General features: G+C 35.9%; 1 protein-coding gene across 1 annotated transcript; it reads right to left on the bottom strand.

The window, feature by feature from the left end:
* Positions 1-88: 88 nt before the first annotated feature.
* ncstn (nicastrin) lies at positions 89-13943 on the bottom strand. The gene is made up of 13 exons (XM_044134674.1): positions 13802-13943; positions 11778-11879; positions 11222-11345; positions 10251-10372; positions 9670-9815; positions 8374-8527; positions 8058-8170; positions 6433-6585; positions 6237-6341; positions 5333-5410; positions 3350-3532; positions 2929-3141; positions 89-1121 (listed from the first exon to the last, which is right to left on the bottom strand). Exons 1-13 carry the CDS (start codon positions 13857-13859, stop codon positions 999-1001), a joined length of 1674 nt encoding a protein of 557 aa, XP_043990609.1. The 5' UTR covers positions 13860-13943; the 3' UTR covers positions 89-998.
* Between the last annotated feature and the right edge of the window lie 219 nt (positions 13944-14162).

Genomic DNA, 14162 nt, shown 5'->3' with positions numbered 1-14162 from the left:
AAAGCGCTACTATCAGCGTAAAGGATTTGTTTCAAATAGCTGCAACATGGAAGACATTAAAAACACACGCAAAGCCTTGGAATAATAATTTTTTTAAAAAGCAAATGTTTTATTTATTTATTTTTTTGTCTTCAAGATCTCACAATGCATGTTTTATTCCAGGCATTTCATCTACAAAATGGTCAAAATCTCCAAAAAGTTATTCTAAGATTGTTGGAAAAAAAAAAAAAGGAATTCAAGGGAGCACAGAGCAAAAGTACCAGGAACATTTTCAGTATCAAAACTCAAAATTTCCAGATTTTTTCCAGCTGAATCAAGATCTTCTCCCCTTCGAATGTTAAAAGAAATAAATCACTACACGCACATGTAGTGGCATAAACAGTATAAATGTCCTAACATCATCCTTTCTAGGTCAGTTTAAAGCATAAATTTGATTTTTACCAATGGATCATTGGCTTGAAAAGTGGTTCTTGAATCATTACAGCTGATAATTTAACTACATTTACACAGAAGACGGCTAAAGTATTGCACATACCATTGCAATCCCCAAAGTTCACACACACACACACACACACACACTCAAAATGACTCTAAATCAATCAGGCAGCTTCTCACACACTCACTGTTTAGTGCCGGTCCCGTGACACAGTAAACAAAAACATTCCTTGACATTAAAAAGGTGAAAACCAAAAAAAAAAAAAAAAAATCCAGAGAAATATAAACATCTTGTCCACTGACAGGGCGCCGCTGGTGCCTGACCAGTGTTTCCTGTTCCTGAAGAGTCCAGATCCATCCGGTCCTGACGTCAAGCCTCACCTGAGCGAGTCCATGAACACGGAGTCAGAACCGGCGCCCCGCGTTCAGCCGAGGCGAAGCCGTCTGTGTACCTTCGCTTGCTGAGTTTTAAAGTCTGCGTGGGACAGAAGTAGTACTAGCGGTTATTGTAGTAGCAGGAGGAGGAGTGTAGTGGTGACGGGCCGGAGACGACGCCCTGTGGATCAGTAGGTGGCGCTAGTAGGCTCCCTCCCTGAGCTGAAGAGGATGTCAGCCTTGGAGCTCATGATGTAGGTCAGCAGGAGGGAGGAGAGCAGCACGCCGATCCCCACGCCGAGCGTCAGCATCTGCAGGAGAAAGAGCTCAAGTTAAAGGGCCAGAATGCATAAGTCTGAACAGGAAGTGATCCACGCCATTTTGGTAGGCAAGCGCAGATGAACCATGGCTTTGAGAGCAACAAAAAGAAAGCATGTTGACACTCTGGCTGCTGTCAGGATTAACCCATATGAGACAGAGAATGAAAACATGTTTGACGATGTGAACAATCTGCCTCCAGATTGTGGAAGCACTATGACGTAGTTCACTACCTACTGAACAGGAAGAGTGTTTACACCATGGAGGAGCTTCGAGGGCCTGAAATCCACGTTTCATCTGATTTGTAAGGGAACTACGAATCCTCCATGTGAATAACAAGCTTCTGGTGACTGGCAGAGTATAAACATGTAGTAAAAACATGTAGGCCACTTGTCCATCTTAGCTAGCACATAATAGCTACATTAGCTAAGCTAATGTTGCTAGTTCTGCAGTAAGTACCACAGTGAATACCACTGTTATTTATGTACTTGTATTGTTTATGTCAGTGATCCCCAACCCCTGGCCGCGGACCGGTACCGGTACGTGGACCAATTGGTACCGGGCCGCACAATAAATAATTAAATATTTCCGTTTTATGTATTATGAGTCTGGAAGATCCTTTATTTTGAAAATCCTTTAACTGGATTCTCTTGGTTACGTCTTGCGGTCCAACATCGAGCCCACAAGCAGCAAAATGAGAAACGAGTAAACACACGTCTTTGGAAAGTTTCTTTGAAACTTTTGAATGCAAACAACTTATTTTTGGAAGCTTAAAAATAAGTGAAAGCAAGTGACCTGCTGATTGAAATTACTGTAATAGATTAAAAGAAAGTCTGGCTGCTTGGATGAAAAATATAAACAATATAAATTGAAGATGTTTGGACTGGACTGCAGTGTGTAATCATCCTATTACTGTCATTTAACATAAATGTGTCACCGTCTTCTGTATGACTTAAATCGACTCATCTCTAATTGTTTTCAGTCGAAGCTAAAGACTAAAGCTAACCATGAGCAGGGTAACCGTTTTCTGTTCTCTGCTCTGAGGGGGAAAAGTTTGGATTCATTAAATTTAACCGACACGTTGTGCATGGAGTCCCTATTTAAAATTCCCCCTGAAGTGAGGAGGTGATAGCAGATGAGGGGCCCTGATTTAGTTCGGCCCGATGCTGCGGTGAGCGTGCACAGGCTTGAAACGCCTTCAAGAAATACGATCCGTCTCTGTCACATCTGGACAGATTTATGTTTATTGCATGGAGCTGCGTTATCGCTGGTAGTTCAGGTATGCTCTGCTGCAAAGCGTCAAGACTCAGACAGAAAATGTTTGGAGTTTCAGGTGATTCTGACAGATTCCTGAATGAAAAGGTGATACCAAACAGACTCATACATCCAGGATTCCTAGAAAAACCTCTACTGCAAAATTTCACATGTATATTTCTAGAACTTTCCAAATAGAAAACATTAGATGAGTTTCATCTATATACTTCAGAAAGCTAGCCTCTTTGTCAGCAGTGTTGGACATAAAAATTAGGCTAAAAAAAAAAAAAAGAAGAAATGTCTTTTTTCTGGATTTCTTGGATAAGTATGGATTTGTCTCTGCACGGTAAAGTTCAAGCACGTTTCAAACATTTTCACCACCATTTTTGTAGATAAAATCACTATTGTATTACATAATTTATTACTGTTATTTATATGTTTGTGGAAATATTTTACACATTTTGTTTTGTTTTCGTGTCTGTTCACCCGATGTCTTTAAATCACAATAAATAAGTAGATTTTTAAAAATCAATAACTGATAATAACCTCCAGGTCGTGGCTGGCCACGAGGAATATGCGTCCTTTGATTTCCTTCCACCTGGACTCTGTCCATGTCGAATACTCGCTGGTGGTGTAGTTCTCCAGCTCGAAGGCCGGGGATATGGCCTTGGACAAATGCACCGTGGAGCGGACGCAGAATCCGTCTCGCTCCGTACTGTTAGGCGGTGCTGCGCCCGGAACCCAGAAGTATTTATACAACTAAGGGAAGAAGAAGAAGAAAAAATTTGGAGGAGGTAAATAAATGTGCAGAAAAACTAAGAAATTACATTGTTACTCCTAATAACTAACATACACTTTTTTCTTTCTTGCCATTCTAATTTTACGCCAACCTTTAAATTTATTTGATTTCTGCTAAATTATCAGAATTAAGTCAACGTTTGGGCATGAAAGCAGCTGTTAATCTCACATGCTTGCTCTCCTTGTCGTCTTCGCTCTCTTTCTGATTCCTGCAGTTTTCCTGCGTCACGTTGACGACGGTCCCAGTCAGGTTGGCCAACAGGTACTTGACCAGAATAGTCGGTAAGCTGGCCTGCTGCTCCACACTGATGTAGAAGTTCACCGTGTCGTTGTCTGAGAGAAAAGTGTGTTTTAATCACCGTAAATATCCAAAGTACCTTAACACAGTGGACTGGAAAATGACTCATTAACCCCTGAATTTGCACATTTCCTCACATTGCAACCCAAAAAGTTAATTATTTACTAATTTGGTGACTTTTAAAGGAGAAAGGCTGCACTGGATTTTATTCAGATTCAGATTCAGAGTTCCTTAAAATGTCATTGTGAACAAATAAAGAACAACAAAATTAAAATCTCGGAGAGACACAGAACTGGGATGTTAAGACGAAGTAAATAAATAATTAAGAAATAAGATTTTTTTTTAAAAAGGTCTCTACCATTTTCATTCTACCTGACAATTTTCACCTTCCTGCCATTGAAGCAATTAAAACGGCGCATACCTTTCTGATTGCCATTTATTCACAGGTCCATGAACGCAGCATTTTGTACATCTATATTGTATATTTATGTTGTAATCTGTCAAATTAGCTTCTGCTATCATCTGGTACAGCAGATCAAATTGTGTTGTTTATGTTTGAGTTGTACACTGTCTGGTTTTAAATAACGTATATTGTTATTATCATTACTATTATTATTATTAATGTGACGCTGATTCAAAGAAAAGAAGAGGGAGAATAAGGAGGTAAGGAAACAAAAAGCTTATTAATTTTTTCTTTCCTTTTCCTTAATTTCTTATTATTCTTCATCTGACTCCGGTTGCAGAGTTTGGCAGTAGCTAATTACATTTTTTGAAAAAGAATCTACTTTTACTTTTATTTGAGTCATTTTATTAAATATCTCTGCTCTTACTTGAGTAAAATTTCTGGATTTTCTACCCACTGAATGAAAAACAAAATTTCACCAGACACACACCTGCAGTTTTTCTTAAAGTTTCCTAAGTTTTTTTTTTTTATTGAAAGAAACTTATTGGGAAACATTTTCTTTTGCCTGATTGTGTTATCTTTTGTTACTTATATTAATTATTGTCATTTTCATTCTTAAAATGCCAAAATTTAATACTTAACTGAATATTTTTGGTCCGTCTGATGATGTAATTTTTAAATATTATTGGTATCGTTTTGTGCTGCGTGCCATCAATTCCGTGCATATGGCACCATAGTGCATTTCTGCATTCAGGCTCGAGCGTTGTGATGAAGGCGAAGCCTGGTGCGGGTGCATCGATATCTTTTCATTTCTCATCATGTTTAGAATCCTTATGGGGCGTGTGCACCCCTTTAAATAGATGTTACCTTCAGGATATTAAACATTTTTTGTCCTGGGCCCGTCTTCCTGTTCAAAGAATGACCCATGGCTAAAACCAAACTCCTAAAATCAAGCAGAGTAAAGTCAAGTTTTTGCTCTGTTGTTTTGTGTTTGTTTTTAGAAAAGAGATGTTATGCATATTAGATCCAAAACGTAAAAAAGAATTTAGCATTTTAAGGAAGGCATCTAGTTTTTATAATCTTTTGGGGTCAATTTAACACATTTATTATCAGTTATAAGGACAAGACTGTGAAAATGCAGCATGAAAGTAAACTCTGTGAAACAACAGAGCTGCTGCAGACTGACTCAACTATAAGTATTAAGTGTGATTCTTTTCTGTCGCTGACTTTGAGTTTCCCTTCTGCTGTCAGAAAGAATCTCTGGTTCCCATAATGGACTATTAGGGGCCAGGATAAGAAAAACTAAAGAAAATATGATAATAAAGTCATAATAATATCCAAATCAAGCTGTAATTATACTCAATCAGAGCTTTTTTCTCTTTAAAAAAAGAAAGAAAATGTGCGTATTTTTATTTGGTGTATGTAAACTTCTGGTTTCATGTAGAACAAACCTCTTCCTGAACGCTGCTATTCCTCATAGAGACCGGATCGGTGTGGAGCCAGAGGCTGGAGCTGGAATGCAATCCCACCTGGAAAAGACGATTAAATATAATTAACCACAGCATGTATATTCACTTCACTTACTTTAAGTACAAAGAAAAATAAAGCCACTCAAGTAATTTAAAATAAAAGTGTCCTGTTATTTAGCACAGTGTGGAGAATAGATGGCATCACAAACAGACAGGAGAAAATGTAATTATTTGATTATTACAAAAAAAGGATTCATTTTGCTATCAGAATAATACAGTTTGCACAAGAGTGATTCATAAAAATCTAAAACCCTGATAGAGCTGCACGATAAAACTATAAAAATATATTAAATATTTAAAATTTATATCTGAATGCAAATATTTTTATTTTACATAAGTAAAAGAATTTGTGCCAATATTGGCTGGGATTTTTCTGCAAAAGAGATTTTTAAACTCAATTGGATTTTCTGATGACATAAAGGTTAATAATAATAATAATAATAATAATAATAATAATAATAATAATAATAATAATAATAATAATAATGTCCATTTTTATTATGAGTTCATATTTTAGTTTAAAAATTATATGAGGTTTTATCACAATAACCTTCTAATATCTTTAAATATCACAAATTGACACAAATTGTTTATTTGCGTCTTTTTATGTGTTTCTAATATTGTATAAAAAAGGCTTAAAGTTAATAAATCTAGATTTTTTTTTCCGATTAATTGATTAATCGTCAATAATTGAACCATATCACCCAGCACTAAGCACCAATAGTGATCTGTTAGAGTTCAAACAAAACATGCAGAATTAGGAACTGGTTTAATTTGCTTCATGACTTATAAAAAAAAGACAAAAAACAAGTTTTCCAAAACGCACCTGTCCAATCTCCAGCACAGAGTGAACGTTGTCCAGATCGATCGGGAACTGATTTTTCTCCATATCGTAAACCATTTTCGAACTGCCGATGTAGTCAAACGTTTCCTGAGTTTAAAGGAAACTGATGGTTTAAGTGACCAAACATGCAGAAAGTAAATCAAACTTGGTGTTTGTTAAAACCGCGGAGTGAACAAACCCCGTGGAAGAAAGTGTAGAAGATGGTTCGGTGCAGCTGAGCGTCCTGCGTGGCGTTTCGTAGAGCGTGAGCCGCCGCCAGCAGGGTGACGAGGCCCGAGGCCGCGCTCTCCGCCCCGGGGCCGATCTCAGAGAAAAAGGACCTGCTGTCGAGCTGCAGACATGAAAGAAAAAGGAAATCAGGTGATTCATTTATTTATTCTCCAACTTATCAGTAAATAAGTGGCTATAAACTCCTACATGAAATGATCAAAAATTGTGAAAATCTTCTTGATATAAGGGAAACATAAATGTTTCTGTTTTACATAAATGTGTAGTTCACAATTAAGTGACTAAAACGTACACACAACATGATGCTGAAAAAAATCATATTTTACATATTTTCTGCCACCTTTATTTAATAAAATACTCCAAGCTGCTATCAGTTGCATTCTGGGAAATGTAGGACAACTGTAGGACTTTGACTAGCTTGAATCTTAAAAGAATAAATATTTATTTTAAGAAGGTAATTTCTCATCAGTGCAGATGTTGCATCTGGGATACCTCAAGGTTCAATCCTCGAATCCCTCCTATTTAGTATTTATATTATCTCACTAGCTCAGATTAGAACAATAAGATTCGTTACCTCACTGCTCTACATCAGAATGTCACTGATTGCAACTAAAAACCAGTGATCAGGTCTGAAATCTAACCTGAAACTCCAGAGCCACATAAAGACAGTTACAAAGTCGGCCTTCTGTCACCTAAAGAACGTTTCCAGGATTAAAGGACTAATGTCTCAGCAAGATCCAGAGATCCATGTGTTTATCTTTAGTCGCATTTATTACTGCAACAGGTCTGCCTAAAACAATCGATTATATCCAGAAGGCTGCTGCTGGAGTTCTGACCAAAACTAGGAAGACAAGTCACATCACCCAGTTCTACAGTCCTGGACTGGCTCCTTGTAGCTCAGAGAATAGACTTTAAAATACTGTTTCTGGTTTATAAATGATGATGATGATGTTGTATCAACCTTCCAGGCCTCCTTGGTCTTCTGGTTCTGCTCTGCATCCCCAGAACCAGAACCAAACATAGAGAAGCAGCATTCAGCTTCTATGCACCACAAATCTGGAACAATCGTCCAGAAAACTGCTGAAACACTGACCAAGCCGAAAAACATATTTGTTTAAATTAGCCTTTATTCAATTTTTTTATATTTCATTTCTTTATTTTGCTACTGCAATTAAATCATTTTTGTTTAATTGTTTTACATTTTTATCATTTAAAGCCCTTTGATTTGTTTTGCTATTGAAATGCACTACAGAAATAAATCTACCTTGCCTTGCTGGAATTCAAGGCTCAATCACAATTTCCTTTTTTTATTTTTTTATTTCCCCCCTTTGAAATAAAATAAAATACATTTTCAGACCATCTGGTGTTTTCAAAGGTGAATTAAAGAAGAAATTCTGGCTTCTTCAGGAGAAAAATATACAGAAATGAAGCTGCATCAAGAGCATTTACTAGCTTACGCTTATAGTCATGTGACAGCAGCTGCTTCCCTCACATGAGAATCAGCAGGGAGCTTCAGAGAAAGTAAAAGTAAAAGTCTGTCTTATTGTGTTTGCTTAAACGCTGACAGACACTCACCCTGGCTGATACGATGATCACGCTCTCATTTAGCTTGTGGCCGTTTTGTGTGGTGTTCAAAGGTTTACTAGGGGCCCAAATATTGTGGTCACTCAAAGGATCACACACCATGTCTATCAGGAGAAGCAAGCAAAATAATAGATTAGAAAGTAACAGCCACCAATAAAAGCAAATTTATTAAATGTTTTCACCATATCACAGCATTTAGGATGAATAAATAATCCAGGAAATGCCCAATAAAGTTCAAAACAACCACATTTCGGTACTGGAAGAGTACTTAAGTTATTGTTTTGACTTTGCGATGCTGTGAGATTACCAGGCTGACCATTACTCATGCTAAAGCTGATGCTGTTTCTCCTCATGCAGGTGGGTGTGTTGGTGACGGCGGACATGTGGGAGGAAAGCTGCATGGCGCAGAGAGGGTACTGAGGGTCGCTGCCATTCACGGGACGGTTGTGATCCATGTAGCACTGAGAACGGAGAGAAGCAAACACATTCACTAAACTGTGGGTTTGTGTCTAAAGAAGTAGACAGAAAACTCAATTTCTTTGTAGTTTCTCACAATACCATACAAATCCGACTTTTTCACAGCAATCTGAATGACATTTTTACCCAGAAAAAATCTGAATCAAGGTACTTGCATACATGGTGCTGAATCTGCAGTCGAAACGGTCACATTTTATACGAATTTTACGTCACTGACGTGAGACATGCATCATAATTCTGCACCAGAAGAAGCCAGACTCCATAAATCAGGACATAAACAAAGGCTGGAAATTAAAATAATCAAAACCATGAAAGACGTCTGTCGCTGAAGTGCATCAGATCATTATCCCACCACTCCTGATTCAGCATTTAAACACACTTCTCTACAGAAGCTGCAGTCAATGCTCCACAAAAAGCCACAGCTTAAAGTTGTGCTTTATTTCTATTATCTCTCTTTGTCTTGTTATGATCTTGCAGGAATACTGTCGCCTCCCCTTGCTAAATAACTTTAAAATTGATCCATTGACAAGATCGTAGGGATTACGACCAAAGTCTTAGAAAGTATTTTTGGTGTTGTTCCTAGTACAAATATCTGAGTACGGTTGAAATAAGACAAAACTAACTTACAGGTCATTTTTCAGCAAAAATAGGACCTTCATTTAAGTAAATGCTTCCTTAATATTGATGAAAAATGTCTTGTTCCATTGGCAGTTTAACTAATATCGCTTCCATCAATATTAAGGAATTATTGATTTAAGACAAGCTCCAATTTTTGCTGAAAAGTTATTTCTAAGTTATTTTTCTCTCATTTCAAGCATACTAAAATATTGCACAAGAAACTAGATCAAAACTATTTGGACTTTGTTGATTTTCACAAACAATTTGCTGCTGTAGAACATCTGCATCTTTTCTTCATGCTAAAAATTGACTTTGTCCTAATTCCTAAAACCAGCCAATAAAAAAACATCTTCACAACGATTTTATGCATTTCTAACTTGTTAATAACCGATTTATACTCTCATGTCACTGAACAGTGGAAAATATTAAAGGTCAAAGTCATTTTGTGCAGCAACATTAGAATAGCTATGAATTGAATAAAAAATAAGCTATTTGTTGGAGTCTTTACCTGCCGTATGAGCTGTGTGTCATTGTCGTCTTTCATAGAGAAGATGGGAAAGTCGAACTCCTCATAGGATAAACCGTTGCCGAGGGGATTCCACTTTGTGGTGTTGCAGTGGGCCAGACCTGGGCCGTAGTTCTCTGAGTACACACCTGAGAGGAGAGGGGAAAAAGTGACTAAAAATCATCCAGATTATCCTAATTGTGTCTGCGTCTGGTGAATTTTCTGTTAAAACATGTTTGTTTTGCATTCAGTGTGCAGAAAATCCTGAAATTTTATTCAAGTAAGAGTAGAAATACTTCATAATAAAATTACTCAAATTAAAGTAAAAAACACAGCGTAGTAAAAGTACATTCTTGCAAAAAACTTTCTCAAGTAAATGTAACTAGTTACTACACAACTCTGCAAAAGAGTAAAGTCTAAATCTTAACTTACATTAAGCAAAGTATCGGAACTCCATCTTTTCTGACCTTTTGCAACAAAAAACTAAATGATCCCAAGAACTCAACCTGAAGTATTCGGTTTTACTTATGTACGGGTATTGATGCTTTGCCCTCTCTGTTTCCATGGCAACACGTCTGACCCACCTGTGTTCTCGTTGGGACAGCGAGTGTGAGGGGAGAAGCCGTCCGGTGGGTTGGAGGTGGGCTCCACCACAGCGACGCCGGCCACCCTGCTGGAGCCGTTCTTCAGCTTCATCATGACGGATCTGACGGGCAACAATTCACACAATTTAGAAAGTTTTTATGAATGTTTATTAGTGTTATGTTTATTAGTGACACTATTTATTTACTTTTAATGCCAGATTTAATGCAACTTTCCATTAAAATGTCATTATTCATAGAATAATGCAAAGTTGACAAGATTAATTTACTTTTAATTAGACCTGTCACATTTTGCAGGGTGATAAACTGTCTCGAAATTATTGCAATAAATGATAATGTTGTTTTTACAGACCATTTTCAGGCAATGTAATGGCAAAATAATGCAAGAAAATATTCTCAGAAATCAATAAACTTTAAATTCTAATGAACATTTAACACTGGAAGACATTTTAAATATCCAAAATAAATAAATAAAACAACAGAAACAATAAATAAAATGAATTATGAAGTCTTTGTAAACATTATCCTTTAGAAAAAATGACTAATTGAGGCCAAAACACCAGACTGAAGATTTTTATCATCCAGTTTTTGTAGAAAAGAGTAGAGAGAGAAAAGCAGCAAATCATGCAAATGGAAATTATTGAGCTTGTTTTAATTTATTATACAATTAACTAATTTATTGCTTATTGTGTCATTACTTTTAATGCAACTTAGCATTAAAAGTAGTCAAGTCACTTCATGACAAAAGTCATAAACATTCATGAAGACTCCTTCATGTTTATGATTGTCATGTCAATTTCTTTTATAAATGTTTTTAAAGCTCCAACCTTGAGCTGGAAAACCAAGTTTGCACCATTTTGTAATAAATGTAGTTTTAATAATGAATCATTTTCATACACAGACAAATATTCTACGTTTTACTAAACTTCTGATGGGTCACCGGCGAACCGTACCTGGTAAAGAGGGAAGACTCCATGATGACCATGTAAGGAGGATTGTGGCCATTACGAAGCACAAAGTCCAGGTTTTCTTCTGACTCAAGTACATGGAGAACTCCAACATCGCCTGACAAAGATGCTAAACGGACAGAACTAAATATTTGTAACAGCAATAAAACAAAAACACAACAATAAACGTCCTGAAGACTGACTGTCTTCAATTATATTAAATAATTTACTATAAAGATCAATAAAATGCTTTGATTCTGGGGATGTTTTTGTCACAGAAAGAACAGTTTGTCAGATTATGATCCTTGAATATTTATATCACAGGAAGGTGTGTTTTACTATGACCTTTAATCTTTACAGCGCTCTTTCTATCAGCAACAGTCATTTGGAAGAAAATGAAATAGCACTGATTACCTCCATAATTGCTGGCACACATCATAAGGACGTGGGCAAAACACGTAAAATAAATTGCAACAACTTTATGTGGTGGAAAAGTAAAAAGCTGCATTTATTTTGAATGTCAGGAGCAGCTAAAGCCACATATATGTGCCGCTATACTCACACTGGCAGCCTATTTGATGGGTTGAATTAAGAAGTCGCACACATGGCACAGTGTAGTTGAGCTTCACGTAAATTTTGTTTTCCACTGAATTACAACTGATACCTGCAAAGAGAAATAACACAAAGTGATCACCAGAAAGCCCTAAAATTAAGGTTACATTTATATGTAATATACAAGAGTATTTTCAGAATTTTTTTTATATTTAACACAGATAATTTACCTTTTCAAACATTATCACTGAAATAACCAGTTGTGCAAAATGTATAAAACATGCTCCATTATACATTTGTTAAAATGTCATTCTTTTACTAAAATGAACAAAGTTAAAGATACAAAACTTCAATATAAATTTCTGGCAGATTTTGCTTTAAATATGGAGCCAGAAACAAAATCTGGATGCAAAGATGGATGAATATTTTCAACAATAAGTGAGGAATAACATCTGGAATTACAAATACTTCTTTATGATTCATTCACACTTATTCATTTCTAGGAAATACTTTGAATTGCTGCTTTCCAGGAACTCTAACAGAATCTCAAATGAATCTTGACAATAAATTGCAAAGTCAGTTCAGAAATGTATATTATACTATTTCTCCATTAATAATAAGGTGCAATCATTTAGTAGACGTCAAAATGCGTAATGACGTCCATACCTCAGATAAAAGCTTAAGCAAAGTTTTTATACTTAAAATTAAAGAGGCAGTAAAATGACGTTTGCACAAAATTTAGTAATTTTTTTTATTATTATTGTTTTACATCTTCTAAATTGAAAATATAACTGGAGTACATTCTGAAAAAGGGAATAAATACCTCGTTCAAAAAACTATATTCTTTGACTCTCTGAAAGTGATGTTTGTCTTTTAAAATAAAAAATAGGGGAAATACAGTAAGTTTAGTTTGATATGGTGGAAGTGAATCTCAACTTTGCTGAAAATCACGAGCAGTCACGATGATGCTAAGTCACTACGACGCCGAAGTTAGCTTCTGATTAGGCGTTTCACTAAATGGTTTTTCTATCTTTGAACAACTAATGTTAAAAAAAAATACATATATATATATATATATATATATATACAAAAATCACAAAATGGTAAAACTTAAACTGAATTATCTTAAATTGTATACAGTTTAAAATAATGCAAAATAGTATTTTTGCTAGTAATGCCGAGAAGAAGAACCTGCATTTAATGTTTAAAAAAAATATACAATATTTTGTGTTTAAAATGCGGAACTTTTCAGCGAAGAAATTCCATTTTTAAATAATTTAATTAAAGTAGTCGGAAAAGCGGACGTGGCTTCTTTTTTTTTAAACTTTTATATGTATTCATGTTAATTATGACATGAAAACATGTTTTGTAACATGTATTCAGTACAATCCAGATTTTACAAATCTACGTACTTTATTTAAGATTCAAACTTCACAAACTGTATTTAAATAAATGTTTTCTGTTCTGTACAGAATAAACATCGTTTAGTTATTAGACTAGCCTCGATCAAAGGCCCTTTGAGCTTCCATAAACAGATTTAAAATATTTCCAAGCTCACAAACAGTACGGTACTCGCCGGAATGTGACTGTTTACTGCAGAATTACATAAATCCGGTATAAATACTCTACGTATTTTAGGATTTCGAGTTAGAGCCAGATGAAAGGTGGTTTTGATTTCTTAAAAACTGTCATACAACCTCTTGCCTGTGTGCCAAAACAAAAGCTGACTTTAGCGTTGTTTCTGATTGATTTAAAAGTCATCTCTGACCTTTGACAAGACAAAATGCGGTCATTTTTCAGTCTTATGTGAATGCAAATGTACTAAAATTACTCCCATCACAGAATCCAATTCCATGCATAAAACGAAGATTTAAAAGACAAACAGTGAAGCTGTTGCTATGGCTAACTAGCTTAGCATCCAGCTAGCTACGGCACAAGAAAATCTACTAAGCTAATCTAATAAAAGACAAACATACTTCGGCTAATGCTAGACATAAAGCGCCACAAGCTCTACAGTCTAATAATTCAACTTACCAGCGACAAACAGACATAACGCCAAATATACAATCCATTTGTTCGACAACAAATCCATCTTCCTGGTTTGAAAAGCAGAAAAACACAACAGGAAGTGAAGATTTGGGAAACACCCGGGTTCCGGTTTTTGGTTCCGCTTTCCTTAAGAAACACCAATACGTAGACGTCTTTACGCCATCTTGAAAGTGGCACTGGAGTACGTATTCATGTCTGTGAGGAACACGGACTCCATAGGAAGTACTGAAACTAATTCTTTTATCAGGATTTTTTCCCTTTACTTCGGAAAACTTAAAAATAAACTGAACAGCATCAAATGTATTTATTTACATGCTATTTAAGACTTGGTGACCTCGGGTTTTAT

This window comes from Gambusia affinis, linkage group LG12 (genome assembly GCF_019740435.1).
Source record: "Gambusia affinis linkage group LG12, SWU_Gaff_1.0, whole genome shotgun sequence".
In the NCBI taxonomy this organism is placed as follows: Eukaryota; Metazoa; Chordata; class Actinopteri; order Cyprinodontiformes; family Poeciliidae; genus Gambusia; species Gambusia affinis.
Note: the sequence above shows the minus strand (reverse complement) of the source record. Positions and strands in the feature narration are given on the sequence as shown.

What these genes read in the sequence shown, in the direction of transcription:
- ncstn (XM_044134674.1), bottom strand. Translation starts at nt 13,859, where the DNA reads ATGGATTTGTTGTCGAACAAATGGATTGTATATTTGGCGTTATGTCTG. An exon ending in CTGTCCCAACGAGAACACAG is followed by an intron (nt 9,816 to 10,250) that starts GTGGGTCAGACG and finishes CTCTCCTCTCAG; the next exon opens with GTGTGTACTCAGAGAACTAC. An exon ending in ACGACAAGGAGAGCAAGCAT is followed by an intron (nt 3,142 to 3,349) that starts GTGAGATTAACA and finishes TTCTTCCCTTAG; the next exon opens with TTGTATAAATACTTCTGGGT.